Raw genomic sequence first — 17,680 nt, 5'->3', positions numbered from 1 at the left:
TTAGTGTTCTTAAAAGTTAAAGGCCCACATCAGCTAGCCAAATACAGAGAGGTTTTAAATTTACAAATGCCAGTTTTCTTCAAAACTTAAGAGATTGTTTTCTTGTGAAAAGTTGCATGTCACCTGAGATTACTGCTATTCAAAATAAAAATCAACAGTTCCAATGAAAACCTGCTGACAACAAGCACTGGTAAGTCTTCTTGAAGCTATAAACCGAACAGTTATGAAATTCCAACAACTAACCTAGTATACTTAGCAATTGAAGGTTTCTATCAATTAATCAGAGTCCAAGTTCATTGTTCAACATGTCTCCTGCCATTCCACAAGGATTACTTCCCTCCAGCTGCTCCCTGCTCTGACTTCTTGGCTTCTGCTTTCAGCTGTTTTTGTCGCATCACGTCCGCATCCCTGTAGACATGGAGGGACCAGGAAAGAGAACTTTAGGGGGGTGCGTACGTTAATGGGATATTTTGCCTTTGAGTGTTTCAGCTCTCTTGGTCAGACCTGCCCTCACCCCTTTGACGGTTAAGGGGGGATGCATACACTAGTATTGGAGAGTTTACATCAACCATTGACACCAACTTCATACTTCAGGCTTTGATCTAGAGTAAATATAATAGGCTATAGTATTGGGGTATATCCTGCTTTAGCCATTTGTGTTCATAGTCATACCACTGGGTTCCTCCTGTCTAAACCCAAATCTGGGTCAACCTGCAATTTAACTAGAAACTCTCACATTCTTTCACATACAAAACACAATCTTTCGTGCGCAAATCCAATTATGTATATATACTAGTCCTATGTATTTCTTTAATCATATGTACATGAAACGTTCCAATTCTGTCCCGGTGGCTTGCTTCTCAGCTATTTGCCTCCGGTTGCACCTTTAGCTTCAGTCTCAGCCTTTGCGGCTGCTTTTTTAGCCTGTTTCTCCCTCATTATGTCTGCATCTCTGTACATGGGATCAATGTAAGGTTTCAGCTGGTCTTCTCTCAACAGTACACAATCAGTTTACTTTGACACCTTTTGTATCAACAACATGTCAAAGCAACCACATAACATAAACAAGAAGCAATTAAATTTCAGCAGCATCGCTTCGAAACTTAACTATAGTGATGCAAAAGCATGGACAGAAAATGGATTGAAGTAGAGTTCCTGGATCCCATGCCTTCACCAAGTAATGAAATTACAATCTTTTGATTTGAATTTAACGTTAGCTAAATAAATAACCTGATTTTCAAAACATGGCTTGAAATACTAGTACTTATTTGTACATAATTTGTATACATAAAAAAATCTAAACCAGAAACACTGCTTCTAACACCCCTGGGTCCTACAAATGCTACAAAAAAAAACATGTCCTTTTATATTGTACATCCAAAGCTTTGTGAGTTACATTCTGTGTTGCTAAACCATCAACAAGTACCACTGGAAAAAAATAAGACCTAGACAAAGATACATCTAGATACAGTTGCACAGTTTTAAGTTTTATCACAACCTGACAACAAAATGACATGCTGGTTACCTTTGTTTCCTGGCCTCCAGACCTTGCCCCTTGTTGGAACCCTTGTCTGCAGCAGCCTTCTTCTTGGCCTGTTCCTGCTGCTTCTTCATGTTCTTCGCACGGGCCAGTTCTCGCTGGTTTCCACCTGAAATTACATGGTTTACATGAATGTATACTAAAGCTTAGTCTGATTTGAGCAAGCTTCTATATAGCCTGTGTTTACACAAGCTCTCGCCGGCTGGGCTTAATGACCCCCTCCCCTAGGGTGGCGACAATCGTAGGGCCGGCCGCTAGGGGCGCGATTTTTGTCAGGCTAGCTTCTATACAGCCCGCCCAACATTGCTGGCCTCCGCAGATAGGGGCCAGTTACAGCTCCAGACAGCAGAGTGTGTGCTCAGTGATAAATGTTGCCAATCTTGTGTGAACTGTCTTGTGTTGGTAACAAGTAAATTTTATTACCTGTGTTTACTGTTTTGTTACATAAATTCTTCTTGCATGCTTCATAGTTTTAGATTTGTATATACATTCGGAGTTATCATGGATGCTTATCTGTGTTGGTAGTCCATGATTATTTACTACTCCTCACGGTCTCACCTAACGTTACCATCACAGATGAGCTTCCATGATAACTCCAACATCTGCTTGGTGTTTCAGTTTGCTGATGTGGCCAGGGGCAGAGCCACGACCAGGCGATTTCCAGACGCCCCATTCCTGTCAAATTCGTCCAAACCTTGACCTTTCGCCCATATCTCGATAATCTCTATGTTTATAATATCACTATTCAGTACACTTACGTGTCATTTTCGGTCTTTGAGCTCCAAAAACAGGAGAAAAACTTTCCGGAAGTCAGTCGTGTGGTCCGTTCCCTGTCTGTGGGTCGCCTACAAAAATGACATCAGGCACTGCAACTGGAACTTTGTCACGTGATCAATTAACCAATCAAATCGGAGAGATTGTGTCATGTGACTGCTTTGGTCCAATCAGAACGGAGTGACGGTGAGTCGAAAAAAAAGCGCCGACTGTCGGATTCTCCTGAAAAGAACCTAAAAAGCAGCAAGACCGAAAACGGAAAAGACAGGTACAGTGTTGTTTTGTCAAATTTGATCGATTTGTTGCCACCTTGGACGTTAATGCGGTCTAGCGCATCGTAGTCAAGAGGCAGGATAGCGAACTGGTGTATGTACTGTCCCATTACACACGGTGTCACCAATGCAGCTTCAGCAAAATATGGGTTTGACAACAAAGGCCATTTTTGTGTCCACACGGGGAGGGGGGTGGAATGCTACATGTGCTATTTAATAGTATACGTAGGCTCCAACCCATGTGTAGCTTAGGAACAAGTTTACGTGCATATGCCGCTGTGCATGCGTGTAAATAATCATGTTCATGGTTTTGATATACTGCTCCTATATGATCATAACTTCCACCGAACATCTGCTTGGAGATTACTGTTTTATCCATCTATCATCTTCTTGCACCTAGGACCAGACAGCCTCAGATTCACCACTCAACATGCCTAAGCACAAGTCCAAGGCTTATGTGTCAGACAGCGATGACTCTGACATATCAGATGATGAGGTAAGATTGACAATTGTAGAACTTTGGGTTCTTGTCACTTATGCAGTTATGGTAAGAACTAAGAAGGTAGAACTGTGTGTATTTAGCAATAGTTGGTAAATGCCAGATTTCATGTACACAGTATCCTGAGTTTATTGGTTGGAATCCAAAATCCCCTGGCTTGTATACTAGTAAGATATCTAAAAAGGGCAGCAATCATATTGTACTTCTGACTCTGAGGGGACGTAAGCCTCCAGATCATCTACGGGTATCCTTCAACATCAAACTTCTGCACGTTTGCCAATACTAGTCATATGATATCTTCTTGGCCAGATTTGTAGGTACATTACAGGCTCATGCCATCTATACTATCATTTCAGCTTATACCTTTTATTTTAGCAGTACACTATTGATATGGTAGTTTTAACGAGTTGCATCCAGTCATGAATCTGTATTTGATGTAAAAGGAAAAGTACTCTAACTACTCTTTAACATGTAGTTTTCACTTTGCATTTTCAGAAAGCAGCAAAGAAAAGAAAGATGGAGAAAAAAAAGAAGCAGAAGGCTGAAAGGGAAGAGGACGAAGGTAGCGATATGATTCAGGTAAGTGCATTACTTTTGAGGTTAAATTTGTTTTGTGGCATTTTTAGTAAACAATGACCAATTTGAATAAGTAGGATGCAAAAAGTTTAACAGAAATATGAATGATACAAATACTTGTCTAAACTCTGCCCTAATTGTTCGTACAATCATTGCATTAGGAGAAGAATTAACATCTGCCATTTCATCTATTTTTCCCTTCAGTTATCTAACAAGCGCTACGTCAGTGTGCGTGAGTTTAAGGGGAAGTGCCTGATAGATATCAGAGAGTACTATGATGCAGGTGGAGAGCTGAAACCAGGGAAGAAAGGTAAGATAAGTTAAGAGAATTTTGACTTGTTTGTTTGTTTGCTTGTTGTTTGTTTATTTATTCAGACAACAAAATGCATAAAGCAATACAGAAAAGAATTCATAAAAACAGGTGCACAAGGAGGGGAAAACCGGTACTTGTTTCAATAGACCAAACAAATTCTATGAAATTTGTCTAAGCCAACTACTCCAGGTACGGAGCAGAAGTAATCGCCATAGACAGCAGGTTTCTACCAAACCAGGGCCAAGAGGCTGTCTCCCTCAAGGCACCTGAAATAACTTATTCATAATTTTCAAGTGACCTGAATAGCCTTCCTAAAAATTCAAGTGACTAGTCATCTTATGCCATGGACATGTGACATTGGCAGCTGATGTGACGACCGCCTTGCTAGGTGTCCTACATGGGTGGGACAGAATGCACATTTGAAGACCAGATCACTGGAACACTAGGCTACTGTCATCTGAGTTCTCAGGACATATGAAAATCGAATCACCATGCCATACTATGCTTTCTGTCCCAATGCCATGTACATGATACTGTTTAATCAGACAGTCAAAGTTTGCCCTTTTTCATCAGGGCACACCAACTAACCTTCACTCGGCAGAGATAGTGGGTAGTGATAACTTCCTGGCTGTTTTTATCAATTGCTGACGCCACATGTCCATAAGCTTTGCTAATTTGTTTTGTTGTGAAAGATCTTGAACCCGTCCTGAGCGTCCTCAGTTGCATATGTCATTTTCTATACACCCAGCTTTACAACAACCAGCTAGATGTGTTTGCCAATGCAAGTTTTCCCATACGGGGGAACAAGGTTCTGTTTCTTTTGATCTACTAATGACTCCATCACAAAGCTGCAGCTTCGCTTTAGTAGCTCAGTAGGATTTTCGTTCGTACAAAGCTTTTTGTCTGCAGTTCCTGCCTGATTTATTAGGGCCAATGGTTGTGTCGTTACATTTCCAGGCATTTCACTGACCACTGACCAGTGGCGCAGGTTAAAGGAAGCTGTGGACGACATTGATGAGAAAATCGCGGATCTAGATGGATGACTGACAATGTCTGTTGTATTGCCGTGTACTTCTTTTGCCGTGTGTAGTACATGTACTAGTAGTACTAGTAGTAGTAGTAGTAGTTGTGGTACTGGTACGTGTAGCTGTAGTGGGTAGACCTTCTCTTGGATCCCACTGCATGCTGGGAGCCACATAACACTATAACATATAGTATGAGTAGGGCAGGGGGCAAACAACATCAATTACGGTGACAACAGAAAAGACACAATACTCATCCTTTTGCTGAATGTGTAAACTGTAATGGTATTGTAGTGCTCCACATCTTCCAGCATGCAATGGAACCTGTGGAAAGGTGTTTGCGGTGTGCTGCTGTGGCATAACTTATCAGTTGTTCATGATCATGGTTGATTTTCGCAAGCCTTATCTCTTACGCCTTGGTGTGTCTTTTTTCGCTTGCCAGCATCTTCATATACTGATTTGGGTTTTCAGCTTAGTTATTTGGTTATTTGTTTCTTCATTCTTTTGGAACATTTGTCTCTTATGTTTCTAACACTGTTACATTACTAGTAGATGTTTGCTCTGAATAAGTTGGCCACTAATGAAAGTAACACACATTATTCCCTGTTCCATGACAAGATATATACTAGTACAAGATATAGTCAAACAACATGAATAGCTCAGCAATCTGCAGAAACGTTATTTTTATGAGCTGTTGCATGTGTATGGCTTAATGCATAAAATAACAACAGACACTAGCTATACTGCACAGCTTGTACTTGTCCGCATCAAACTACAACACCAAGAAAATGTCTTCTACTATACACAGAAGGAAATATTGCAGCTATTGTCAATACATCAACCAGAACAATAAAAAAAACAATGCAGCTTAGAAATTACATATTTATTGAGTCTTCAGAAATCCATCAACAAATCTTTACCAGACTGCTTCATCTGTGGTGTTGGTTGGAATGATTATACAGATGGACAGTTTTGACTCAATAGTGCTGAATCTTGCCAATGACAAAGTTTCTGTTTCTTCTTCTTTCCAGGCATCGCCCTGAGCAAAGACCAGTGGGAGAAACTTAAGGCAGCTATGGAGGACATAGATGAGAAAGTCCAGGCCATTGAAGGCTGAGTGACAACTAAGATTCAGAATTGTGTTCCTCTATGTTTAAGACATTCCTTTTGTTGATTTGTTTATATTTTTTCTGGTGTAAAAGTTTTGAAAGCAGTAAAAGTATACTTGCATTTGATGCAGTTACTGATAGTCGCAAAAGATTTACCTTTATCTCAAGAGTCCATTGTTTTTTTTTATAGATTAGCAGTGTGTCTTAAATCATTGAAAGACATGATTATTGCCCTTCATAATGAGACCCCAGCTGCGATGATTATGCTTTTGTGCAGGGAACAGCTTGACTGATTTTTCAACCCAGTCACAGTAACAGCCTGGTTGCTTGTCTCAAATAATGACCATAATATACAGGTATTAATTGTGATAAATGGTAAAAGATAAACTTCCCAATGATTTATGATACAATACAATTGATAACAGGACAATTGATATGGTCAACCAAAGTTTATAAGATCAGTTTTACAACTGACATAGGTTACTGTAGATTTATATGTTCAAATTGATTATGATTTGAGACTTTAAGTAGCACTAAACATCTATAGGACACAGTTTGTATGCTCACATCTTTAGAGAAAGTCTTCTTTCTGATGGAGTAAATCTTTACACATTCTTAACCAATCACATCAATAGACTTTTGTGTCTGTAAAATCAACAATAAAATTGATGAATTATTGCTTGAAATGATTTGATATATTTTGAAAATTATAGTGCTTATAATTTAATTTTTTATGATATGATATGACATGATCTACATCCTCCCTCATTCAATCTCTAAGTAAATATATTCCAGAATGAACAATTGCACATGTCACAATGTAAGGAGCAAGAAGCAAGACATCAGTATGGCGACCATCTTGTCTGTTTTTAGATTTGTCCGCTCCGTGATGTCTAATGTTGCTGACAAGTTTTTAGTGATCATACTTATACTGTTCACGTTTCTTCTGTTGGCAGGCCCAACTCTCTTATGGCTTTCCGCTTTAGTGCTTTAACATCAATCTGAAAAAATAATTTAAGTATAGTGTGAAGGGATACAATTGAAAGATGCCACACAAAATGGATTTTGTTGAGGAAATCCCAAAAGTCGTCTTAATGGGGTGTAGGGAAAAGAAGACACATTTTGAAAAAAAAATTAAGGGTAAGAAAAAGTCTTGATACTGTAACAACAATGAAACTAACTTTTAATAGAATATGGTGAAGAATTATTTCAAATTTTTAAGTTCAAATCCTGGCTTGGTCATACCAAGATAAATATGACAATATTTTTATGTAATATTTATTAGTTAATCTGGTAATATATTAGTTCCATGTTTACATAAAGGCATGCAGTTACAGTACATTGTACATGGTTGTCTACTTAGAATGGCCATAACAAGAAAGAACCAACCTTGCGTTCACTTTTTGTCATGGGGAAGTCATCCATGAAGAGGTAATATCCAGGCTCAAACGCGCCTGTCATCTGGTAGAGGATGAAAATCATTTTGATCAGAAAAATCTCAGTCTAAAAATATAGTACATCAAAAGTCTTTTTTGCCACATTTCACACAATTTTCTGTCTGGTTGTATCTTGCCTTTAATTCAAAGGCATGCATTCACTGCCATAAATCTGCAAGTTAATGTGTTGCAAGTATAGTGAAGTGTCATGTCTGCCTCATCTCTTTGGTGCATTAGGCCACACCATTTTAATTTCTTGGTTCACGGATTTTTTCATAAAAAATATGGAGCGAAAGGGCGAAATGAAAATAAAAATAAAAATTATAAAATGGTTGGGGTAAAGGTAACGGCTAATCCAAAACATAAGGAAAAAAAGTGTTCAGCTTGAAAAAAGTACAAAAACACTATTATTGTACAGTAACAGCACCTGTACCCACAATTTAAGGAGCTTATAATATAAAGGCCAATTTGCTACACCAGAAAGTTGGTGAATGGTTTCATTAATGGTGAAAATTTGCTGAGTGGTAATTTTTATTTTTTTTCCAAAAAATAGGAGCGAGCGAATCCGTGAACCAAGGAATTAAATTGGTGTGGCCTTATCATTGATAGGACCTCATAGAACAAGGAACAGTTGACTGATACCAAATGAAGCTCTGTGAAAATTTTGATTAAACTGAAGAAACAAGGCTACTGTACTCACCCCAGCATTTGAGGCCAGCTCCCGCAACTCTTCCTCTGTGGCAGTTTCCCCATCCTTCAAGCTGGGGGAAAAGTACAAGATGTACAAACTGAGATGATAGATTCCTATTTCAGTAGATGGAGACCATTGAATCACAAAGAAGCTTTAAAATACACATCTTTATCAACCATAAGATTTGTCAAAACTGTTGATTGCTCATTGAGAATTACTTGCCTTTTGACCTTTGTGTGACTGTTCTCAGCAAGTTCAGAGTAGTATATCGTAAACATATAGAGATCATTGATTACTCAGGACCATGGGGTAACCTTGGCAGTTATTCAGCAACCACTAAGAAATCTGACCAATGATTAATTGGCCACTCATCAGTTGGCACCTCAGTGAAGGGGACCAGTGATACACAAGATACATGTACAACAATTCATGCCAACTTCCAATGTATCCTTGTATGCATTTCTTACATATCATACATAGTACTTACATGATGCAGATGCAGATCTCCTCAACAAGAGTTTCATGGGGCACGCCAATAGCCTAATAGGTATGGATAGACAATAACATGGATTTTGATATCAAGTTTCAACAACTTGTACATCTTGTAAGTACAGTTACTGTACTCACAAAATCACACATTTACAGAAGCTTTAGAGTTTCGACACAATAAAATTTTCCACATTGCCGGTAAACCGCCTTTTGCAAAATACACCAGCTTGGTACGCCAGGTACAAGTTTACTAAGACCAGACTGTAAGGTTTCATCCACAAATAGTGGTGAGTCTTTAAACACAGGACCTCTGGAATCTCAGAGTCTGGGTGCATGTCCCATCCAGTAGAACATCTTTAACCAAAGCTAGGTACATTGTACTCATTTTCTACTGAGTCGTGGGAGGAATTGGATATGCCTTTGCACTACTTACTGTATTTCCTCACTGGACACCCTTGATTTTTTTTTTTGCCTAATTTCTAATACGGATTTTTGCATAAGTTCTGATATGGTCACCAGCTTATAATTGTCAGACTGAAAACTGTCTATGATAATGACTGCCCTCCATCGTGTAGGACATATGAGGTGACCTGTTGGTTCTATACACTTTCTAAATCAATCTTCTCACAGTCTACTCCTGACCTAGAAGTGAACAGCCACAAGCTCTCCAGTAGGAAGCCCCATCAGCCCCTGACAGTATGGGCACGGACACTTACCTTAATGATTTTGGCTTTGTCACAAATCTCATAAAAGATCCGTTCAAGCATCACCGGGTAGACGTTTTCATCGTCCTTCAAAATAACATCCTGTAAGAAAAAGGGAAGCTCTGTCAAATTGATGAAATGATTACATGTATAAGCAATCCGATTATGTAATTAATAGTCCAAACATCATATGATTGATTGTTATGTGGTGGAGAATGCCATATACAGCTGTATCCATGAATTGAATGATATCTAGTCTGACCCACCTTTGATCTCCCGACGATCCTGAGTAAACCATCATCACCAAATCTTCCGATATCCCTGGAATGTGTGCAACCAGAATTAAGGCGACAAAATCAGGATATTCAAAAATATCTTTGTAAATACTCACATGAACGGTTTAATTACTGATAACAAGGTTTCAGAAATGATATGAATGCGACTTTCTTCTGCATCAAGTCAACTTTTTGCCATGTCACTACACTCCACGTCTCTGTGTGAACATCCTTGTATAAAAGATTGTACCTTTTTCCCCAAGTACCTTAATCCCCAAGTACCCTTATCCCCACTTTCGCATTCGTCCACTATAAATCTTGATTACTACCTTTTTTTCTGTGGAGATAGTAAACAGCTAAATTGCGCTTTAACACAATACTGCCTCGCTGTAGTTTCAGCTGTCCGCCTGCAGCCTATGTCAGGTTTAAACAAGTCTTGGTTTGAATAACCATTTACGATATCCCACGTGACCTTATGGACAAGTGGTGTCAAAGCGCCAGGAAGTTGATACCGTCGCTAGCTAATTTGCTGATGCGACCTGATCGTATCAATGTAGACGTCGGCGAGACCTTTGTATTGTATTGAATGCAAGTTAGATTGAGTGAGATCATTGTACTCATGATGAAGGCAACTCAATTTCATACCCTGTATTGCACCACCCGTCAGCCGATAGTATGTCCCTGTTGGTGTCCTCGTCCCCACAGTACCCCTGGAACACGGAGTACCCTTTGACCCACACCTCTCCGTCCTGCCCCAGTGGGACAGCATCTCCACTTTTGTCCACCAGTTTTACCTTTTCTCGCAAAGGAAGGACAGGAAACAAAGCATGTTGAAATCCTTGTAAATGCATCGAACATGTTCCTTGCATAACGACTGTAAAGAAACAATTTTCAAATTTTATTTTGGTAATTAAAGCATTGAATAATGGATGCAAACATTGAAGGGCTTAGCAACTTTTCTTGAAGGGAAAACAAAGACATCGGAAACCAGCTTTTAAAAGTGTTGATTTTAGGCTGTGAAAGAATGCGAATTATGAAGTCTACAGCGCAATATTGAATAATGTTACATTTCAGGGTTGACTTTAAAGCTACTGCAATATTGGATAGCGTTATATTTTAGGGGTGACTTTTCATCTCTTTCCCCTCACATTTCGCTCACCTCAATTTCAGGGAATATTTTCCCAACTGTCGTGCTGGCGGTCTCTAGTGTCATGTCTGGAGTGACAGTTGACACACATATCACCTCAGTCATGGCGTAGAGGTTCTGTGTGATAATGCAAAATTTTTACATTTGATGTAGATAGAAACATCGTACAGTGGTATTGCAGATGGCTAAAATACGTCACTATCTTTAAGACGAACAGATTATCCGTATCTTATGATATCATGATATCTTTTGGCTTGAAACTTTAACGCACTGGCCTCACTACCCAAAAGTGACCAATGCTATTCGCATGACCACCGCCGAATCTCTACCCCGTTCATGGATGGTTCAGTTAACTGTGTACTACAGCACTAAACGCAAGAATAGTTTCCTTACCAGGATTTTCACATTTGGGAGGAGCTGAGCCGATAGTTGAACCAAACTCTCGTGTACCACATTGCCTCCGACGTGAACTGAGATACAAAATATATTACACGCAAATGCTGAAGATTACAAAGGTAATATTGTCATGCAGCCGTCCCAAAAGTTACAACAGTTGACTGTATTTTTGTATTTTTTCTCAAAGCCATTAAACCACATATTAAAAGACGTGAGCACATTAATTCTGAACAGCAAGTACAAGCTACGTAAGGCATTGACGCTAGTGGGAAGGACTCCTCCTCTTATTGATGCGTTAAGTGACTTCTTAACGTGCTCGAGGCGTGTCTACTCAGACACAGGACCTCTGGCTTTGTTCCATCCTCCGAGGGGTGCGTCCCTAACCAACGCTAGACAGTTATTTTCATCTGAATGGAGTAAAAAGTGTATTTTCCGAGGGGTCTGCAAGGCATTTGAACCCAGAAGTCTGGTACCAGAAAGTCGCGTCATATCATTGAATTCTTTGAACTGCTTTAGAACAAACTTACAATGCTTGCGGCGCAATGACAGTCAGAGGGTAAGATAGATAAGACAGGTAAAAGTACATACTCATCTCCAAAGACGAAAGATCATAGTCCTTCAACTGAGGATGATGCAAGAGTTCGTGGAACTGTTGGATGAACAAGAGGGCTGCCACAGCGCCACATCTGGGAACGGGAATAGTTCATGTGGTTCTTCGTGAATAAGGTTTTAAATATAACGAAATAGCTGATTGGTGAATGGCAAGACCGATTTCTCCAAGGATTCTTATTCCTGGTTCTGTTTTTCATTTCGTCATTCTTCACAATTAGATATGGAACCTTTCTAACGATTTTAAGTATTTGACTCGTAAATCTATTTTAGAATCGTAAGATGCAGTCATCATCATCGGGCTACCCGGACCAGGTCCACTCACTCCTTCCAGAAAACTCTGTCCCCAATAGTGTTCTTTACGTCCTCGACGCGCAACCCCACATCACGAGCAAGCTGGTCTACGTAGGTTAGTCACATTATGCAGAAGGGTACCAGTACTACTGGTAGAATATCAAACGAAAATCACCTCTCTTCCTGAATGGCGGACAGCAAGTCGAGAACCGTGGCCTTCCCGCGGCTGGGAAATACCATCGTGTTGCCGAACACGATTGGCTGGTGCACATCCCAGAAGCCACTTTCAGCAGCCGAAGGGAAAAGGCACGTGGGCTGAAAAAACAGACACTGTGTTAGATCATGTGACTGCGAAGTAATTTAGCGTCTAATAGTGTATGTCATGTTGGAGGTAGACAGAGACCAAATGATCGTGGGGGCCTTTTCTCAGTGTAGTAAATGACTTAACTCTTGCATCTGAACATATTGCCTTCGAAAAGCTACTTTGATGATTAGACCGTTATAACTCATTGCAAGCCTGGGAGAAGCTATGTTACCAAGGACTGAACACCAAAGATCACAAACCGAGTTGTGGTTGCTTGGCAAAAAATCATCCATGGTGCCGGATCCGTATTTAAAATTTTCAGTCCATCATGATTGTAAAGGTTGTAAAAGGGTAATCAAGAGGAGTTTCATCATGTATAGCACGGAGGAATTGATATAGCAACGTTAACGGTGACAAAATGATTAAAGTTGAAGTCAAGTTTCTAATCATTTGTGCACATGCCATATTTGTATCATGACGTCAGTGCAAAAATAACGCCTACCTGCTTGTCTATACCGGTCATCCTGAAGAACTCACCGCAGGAGTTCACAAGGGCGTAGGAACAGTGCTGGACGAACTTCGGCAGCCCTGTGCTACCCTGGGACAGGGAATTTCAGGGTTATTCCTTTACGCCGGTAGTTGGATGATATTCAAAAGAGAATAATACTCAAATATATCCAAGGGTTCACTTTTCGTAAATGTATTGCACTTATAGATAGGAAAACAAGCAGTACTTCCAAATCAATCGTTTAGCCTTTAAGGAGCGTATACTGTACACACTTCTTGGATGTATTTATGGGATTTGTATCGAACTATGTTTTGAAATGAAATGAAAAGGGGCAAATTCTTTACAGAAACTGCTATTCATTTAACATCTATGCCATTCACCATAGCTATCAATGTTGTAAAGGTACAAGTACCGTTATCTATGTCAGCTACAACAGACATTGAGTTTTGATATTCCATAATGTGATGTGGTTCCTAGAGCTTTAAAACGATCTTCAATGAAGTCCCATACTCACTGAAGTACAGAAAAGAAAACCAGGATCTTTGGCACTGAGCTCTGCCTGCATGCTCTCAAGTCTTCTATATTCCTCACTCCCACCCATCTGCTGTACGTCGTCAAACATGTGGCAGCCGCTGGAACCATGAAACAACATTACATCAGGTCAAAACAATTTTGTACCTCGGATCTTGGATCAAGTTTTTTAGGCACAAAAGAAACAAATGAATGGATGAATGGTTTATTTCCAGTAAAACCTTGCAGTATTACCGATTGAATTACATTTTACTTACGATTCAAAATTCGCATAACACGTGAAAACATTCCGTCACAATAAAGGATTAAAGATTTAAAAATGATTGCATTTGATTGGAGAGGTCGTACATACAGAGAAAACGATTATTTAGCCAATAATGTAGAAACATTCCTTATTCGTTCAAATCTAAGGATAAACTTTAAGATTATTCAGCCTTTATTGCGCAACCGGACAAGGAAGAGGACTGGTGAATCTGAATTCGAAGTTGGCCACGCACATACCTGTATTTGCTTTCACTAATAGCGATCACGGTCTCCAGGAAGGGTAACCTGTGGTACAGAGGCAGGGCGACAATGGTAAAATACAACTTTACTCCTTTAGTCCCTGTTAGACCAGTAGTGTAAACAATACGTCAAAATCAACACATTGATCACATGCTTGTATGTAGGTTGATTTATTCGTCTCTACTTGTTTGTTCTTCTGTAGAAGGCCTTACGCATTCTGCTGTACATTAAAACGTTCTTGAGTCAATAGAGATTTTGCTGTTACAGTAAGATATTTAACTTTTACGATGGTAAATACTTTGGGTTCTTCAGTTGGTCCGGCTGACATGTCTCCAGCTCCGGCGCGATCTCTATCAGTGACTGCAGAGGGTTTTTACTGTAAACATCATCTTCGCCACTGTCTTGCAGTACTAAAGTCTTCAACTTCACCTAGAACATGTGCAAGTGTTATATATGTTAGCAATGTGTTAAAGTTATGTTGAGAAAGACAGTGTAGCTAAGAAAAATTCGGGTATAGGAAAAGGGCTTTAGAATGGCGGTGTCTGTGTGGCGCAACGGCTAGAGCGTTGGAGTCAGAATCAGAAGGTCCTGAGTTCTAAACTCGCCATGCCCCTGCCCCCATGCCCCTGCCCCCATGACGGTGGAGTGACGCCCACCGAGCCTCACGGCTAATCTGTCTAAAGGTGCCAAAAAAAACCTACGGATTTGGTGTTGCCAGTGTGTCAACATCTGCACACTTGCCATTGAGACCCGTGAATTTTTTTTTTTTTTTTTTTTTTAGAATGGAAAGATGTAGTGGCCCACAGAGACGGAATTGCTTCAGGTAAAGGTGTGGACCTGGACAGACCTAAACAGCTACAAATAACTGTAGAGGCATCTTATAGAAGGTAACAATACAGTACCTAGCGAACTTGTGGAATAAAATAGACCTAGATTTCCTCAAGTAGATATAGACATATTACCAATTGATATTAGTAAACACTATACAATATTTACCTTGTTTAGCATGTAGATGGCAACCTCCGCACTCCAATCAAACATGTTTTCCAGCGGTACCTATGAAACGATAAACACATCATAAGACGATCACAGAATGTGATAAATGTCACTGCATAAATTTGGGTGTATATTTTCCATGCATAGTCAGCAAGTGTAGAGGTTTTCATCAGTTCAAACAAGACAATACTAGTAAGTGGTACTTCCGTTTCACCAGGTTGATGAATTACTGAATAAAAAAGTTCCCACAACCACATATCATTCAGAGCTGACGTTTCGATGGCCGTTAATAGGGGTGGGTACGGTACGGAAAATTCAGGTCCAGGTCCGGACCTGAACCTGGACCTGATTCAGTATCTGAGAACTTGTGGATGGACGAGGCTAAAAACAATGGCCCATTTCACAACAAAGAAATCGGTTTTGTGGAGTATTCGACTCCCACTGGCGTTTTAAAACCCTACAAGGCAAACTGCCTCCCTCTGTACTATTGACTTTAAAACTTGGTAGACTCTTGGTACGTGGTAGCCTATAGACTCTTCTCTACTTCGCTCTTGTTATTTTCCTCGACCGGTAAGCCCCGAAACATGTGAATGCCTGATCATACAATCTGTTAATTTTTCAATAGGTCCAACATCCGGTGCACCGAATTTTTTTCAGGTCCAGTTTTTCTGGACCGGTCAAATAAGAAAAACCGGTTTTGTACCGTTACACCGTACCGGTACCCAGCCCTAACCGTTAACGTTTGCCATCTTCTTCAGGGCAATGATTCACACTACACTACAGTTAGGTGGCACTGCTAACTTGCAGACCCAACGTTAACCTTAATGTCGATGCGAATAAGCAAGCAGATGAACTAATTATTTTAGAATAACCAAACAAGTCATACGAGAAACTCTATGTGTATGACTTGTTTAATTGATTGTACTGATTGTAATACGTACATATAGAAAATACGTCAACTTAATTTAATTTCACCAAGTTAACACCATCAGGATTTTAAAGTAGAAAGTTACTTTATTAATGTGCATGTTAAACTGTATTCTATATTAGGTCGAGGACATACCGAAATGGCCCCCAGTTTCGCCACGGCAAAATATAACAGGACCCACTCCAGCCTGTTGTCGACTATCCATCCGATCCTGTCCCCTCGTTTGGTGCCCAGGGCCAATAGTCCGGCTGCGAGCTTGTCCACCTTGCGGGAGGGAAATGAAGTGCAAATGTGCCATTTGACATATCAATTGATGATGTTGGTAACACTTTATATCACTGCAAAGTTTTACATCATTTTCGTCGCTTCTAGAATGTCGAATGTTATCCCCCAACATTATAACCTCTCATCAGATGCCTCTGATTTCTTTTGTATGGTGTTTACGACATTGTGTACCTTGAAGTAGTTAGCTTTCTTGGCATGTCGCCGTCTCTATACATTTGACAGCATACCAAATTTCATGTCATCAAAACCATAGCTCCGTGAGTCATGCTGTTTAATCACAAACAAACAAACAAACATACAAACAATAAAATACGCTGCGAAAACATGACCTTCTCGGCGAAGGTAAGTTAACACGACGTAAATAAAGTTCAACAGTGCATTTTACATATAAAACAAACAATGTCGTCTCGTGACTGAAGCCTTGTCACCGTACCGTCCCTGTACCGTTACAAACCTACCTGTTCCTTCAGCTCGGCAAAGGTGACCCTTCTTCCGCCAGGACGGAAGACGTAAGCATCCCTGTCCGGCCAGCGGACAGCAGCCTTGTCCAGCAGCTGGCCAAACGTGTCGTCCAGGAACGGCTGGTCAGCCGGGCGGTGGTAGTAACTCGTGTCCATTTTAGCCGCTGAGCCGGACTGATTTCTTTCTGCGTGCTCTTATTACCTCAAGGTTGGGCAAAGGTTGACAATCGACCCACATTCATTGCGCAAACTGTTTGTCCCGTACACGTGCTACAGCAACTAGGCTTTTGGTCATAATTGTTCTTCATTCGGTAACGTTATATCCCACAATTTTTGTTGCTGTTTTTATTTACTGTTCGCTTTAGATGCTGTTGTCACCGTATGGAAAGAGAAATTTCATACCGGAAGGACAGGTGTTACACTTTTTACCTTCGCTTATAGAGTTCTAAGATACGGCCCTCAGGCCGGGGTATTAAAGACAAAGAACTTGTCAGAGTGTCCTACCTTGTGTACTAGTATGTTTTAAATCTTGACTTGTAGTTTTCGCAAACTCTTGGTTCAACGACCCGAACAGCGGACCAAAATATACTGTCAAAGGTGATCAGAGCTGTTTGAACTAGTCAAACTCCTCAGTCACGAGATCGTCACTTTGCGACCTTCGCCCTGCGACGCCAGGTGAACTAACAACGCACCAGGTCAAAGTGCCTTTGATAAGCATCTTCTAGCGGAGTGCCTATCAACTACATGTTCATGGAACATACGGAGAACTAGTATAGACTTCGGATAGTAATGTTTACATTCTATAAGGTATTCATTTTTTACATTCTGATGTATTTGATAAGAAGTACTGACTCTAAGATGATTCCAAATGTTTTGCTTGCAACCTACTTTTGTTATCGGACGGTGACACAGTTTACACAAGGTGTCATTCATGTGACTAAAGGCAGGTGACTTGTGTACATATTTGATTTGTGACAGCGTGTACATACCTTCTGTACATTTTTTCTGCAGTTTGAT

The 17,680-nt window shown here is 40.2% G+C and overlaps 2 protein-coding genes across 4 annotated transcripts; one reads left to right on the top strand and one right to left on the bottom strand.

Annotated features, from left to right (window-relative positions):
* Positions 1-2,329: 2,329 nt before the first annotated feature.
* On the top strand, positions 2,330-6,784 carry LOC118409904 (activated RNA polymerase II transcriptional coactivator p15-like). Of its 3 annotated transcripts, XM_035811279.1 has the most exons (6): positions 2,330-2,582; positions 2,987-3,082; positions 3,581-3,664; positions 3,866-3,971; positions 4,932-5,025; positions 6,028-6,784. In XM_035811279.1, the coding sequence occupies exons 2-5, from the start codon at positions 3,017-3,019 to the stop codon at positions 5,015-5,017; spliced, it is 342 nt and encodes a 113-aa protein (XP_035667172.1). In that variant the 5' UTR covers positions 2,330-2,582; positions 2,987-3,016; the 3' UTR covers positions 5,018-5,025; positions 6,028-6,784. The 3 variants fall into 3 exon arrangements, with proteins under 3 accessions (XP_035667172.1, XP_035667171.1, XP_035667173.1); XM_035811278.1 differs by lacking the exon at positions 4,932-5,025 and having other exon boundaries at positions 2,399-2,582; XM_035811280.1 differs by lacking the exons at positions 2,330-2,582; positions 4,932-5,025 and adding an exon at positions 2,617-2,680.
* Positions 6,555-17,360, bottom strand: LOC118409902 (medium-chain acyl-CoA ligase ACSF2, mitochondrial-like). Its single transcript, XM_035811276.1, has 18 exons — positions 16,661-17,360; positions 16,053-16,181; positions 14,990-15,049; positions 14,292-14,422; positions 13,991-14,038; positions 13,473-13,590; positions 12,953-13,048; positions 12,322-12,461; positions 11,832-11,929; positions 11,241-11,317; positions 10,860-10,964; positions 10,346-10,494; positions 9,692-9,746; positions 9,438-9,527; positions 8,720-8,772; positions 8,242-8,302; positions 7,495-7,566; positions 6,555-7,106 (listed from the first exon to the last, which is right to left on the bottom strand). Exons 1-18 carry the CDS (start codon positions 16,817-16,819, stop codon positions 7,041-7,043), a joined length of 1,707 nt encoding a protein of 568 aa, XP_035667169.1. The 5' UTR covers positions 16,820-17,360; the 3' UTR covers positions 6,555-7,040.
* Between the last annotated feature and the right edge of the window lie 320 nt (positions 17,361-17,680).

The sequence above is a fragment of the Branchiostoma floridae genome, chromosome 2, assembly GCF_000003815.2.
Source record: "Branchiostoma floridae strain S238N-H82 chromosome 2, Bfl_VNyyK, whole genome shotgun sequence".
Taxonomy (NCBI): domain Eukaryota; kingdom Metazoa; phylum Chordata; class Leptocardii; order Amphioxiformes; family Branchiostomatidae; genus Branchiostoma; species Branchiostoma floridae.
This window is presented reverse-complemented; position numbering and strand designations above follow the sequence as displayed.

Coding starts and splice junctions, on each gene's coding strand:
- LOC118409904 (XM_035811279.1), top strand. CDS start 3,017: ATGCCTAAGCACAAGTCCAAGGCTTATGTGTCAGACAGCGATGACTCT. Junction 3,083..3,580: donor CTGACATATCAGATGATGAG/GTAAGATTGACA, acceptor TTGCATTTTCAG/AAAGCAGCAAAGAAAAGAAA. Junction 3,665..3,865: donor AAGGTAGCGATATGATTCAG/GTAAGTGCATTA, acceptor TTTTCCCTTCAG/TTATCTAACAAGCGCTACGT.
- LOC118409902 (XM_035811276.1), bottom strand. CDS start 16,819: ATGGACACGAGTTACTACCACCGCCCGGCTGACCAGCCGTTCCTGGAC. Junction 10,965..11,240: donor TCCCAAATGTGAAAATCCTG/GTAAGGAAACTA, acceptor ATTATCACACAG/AACCTCTACGCCATGACTGA. Junction 9,747..10,345: donor GACGGGTGGTGCAATACAGG/GTATGAAATTGA, acceptor CACACATTCCAG/GGATATCGGAAGATTTGGTG.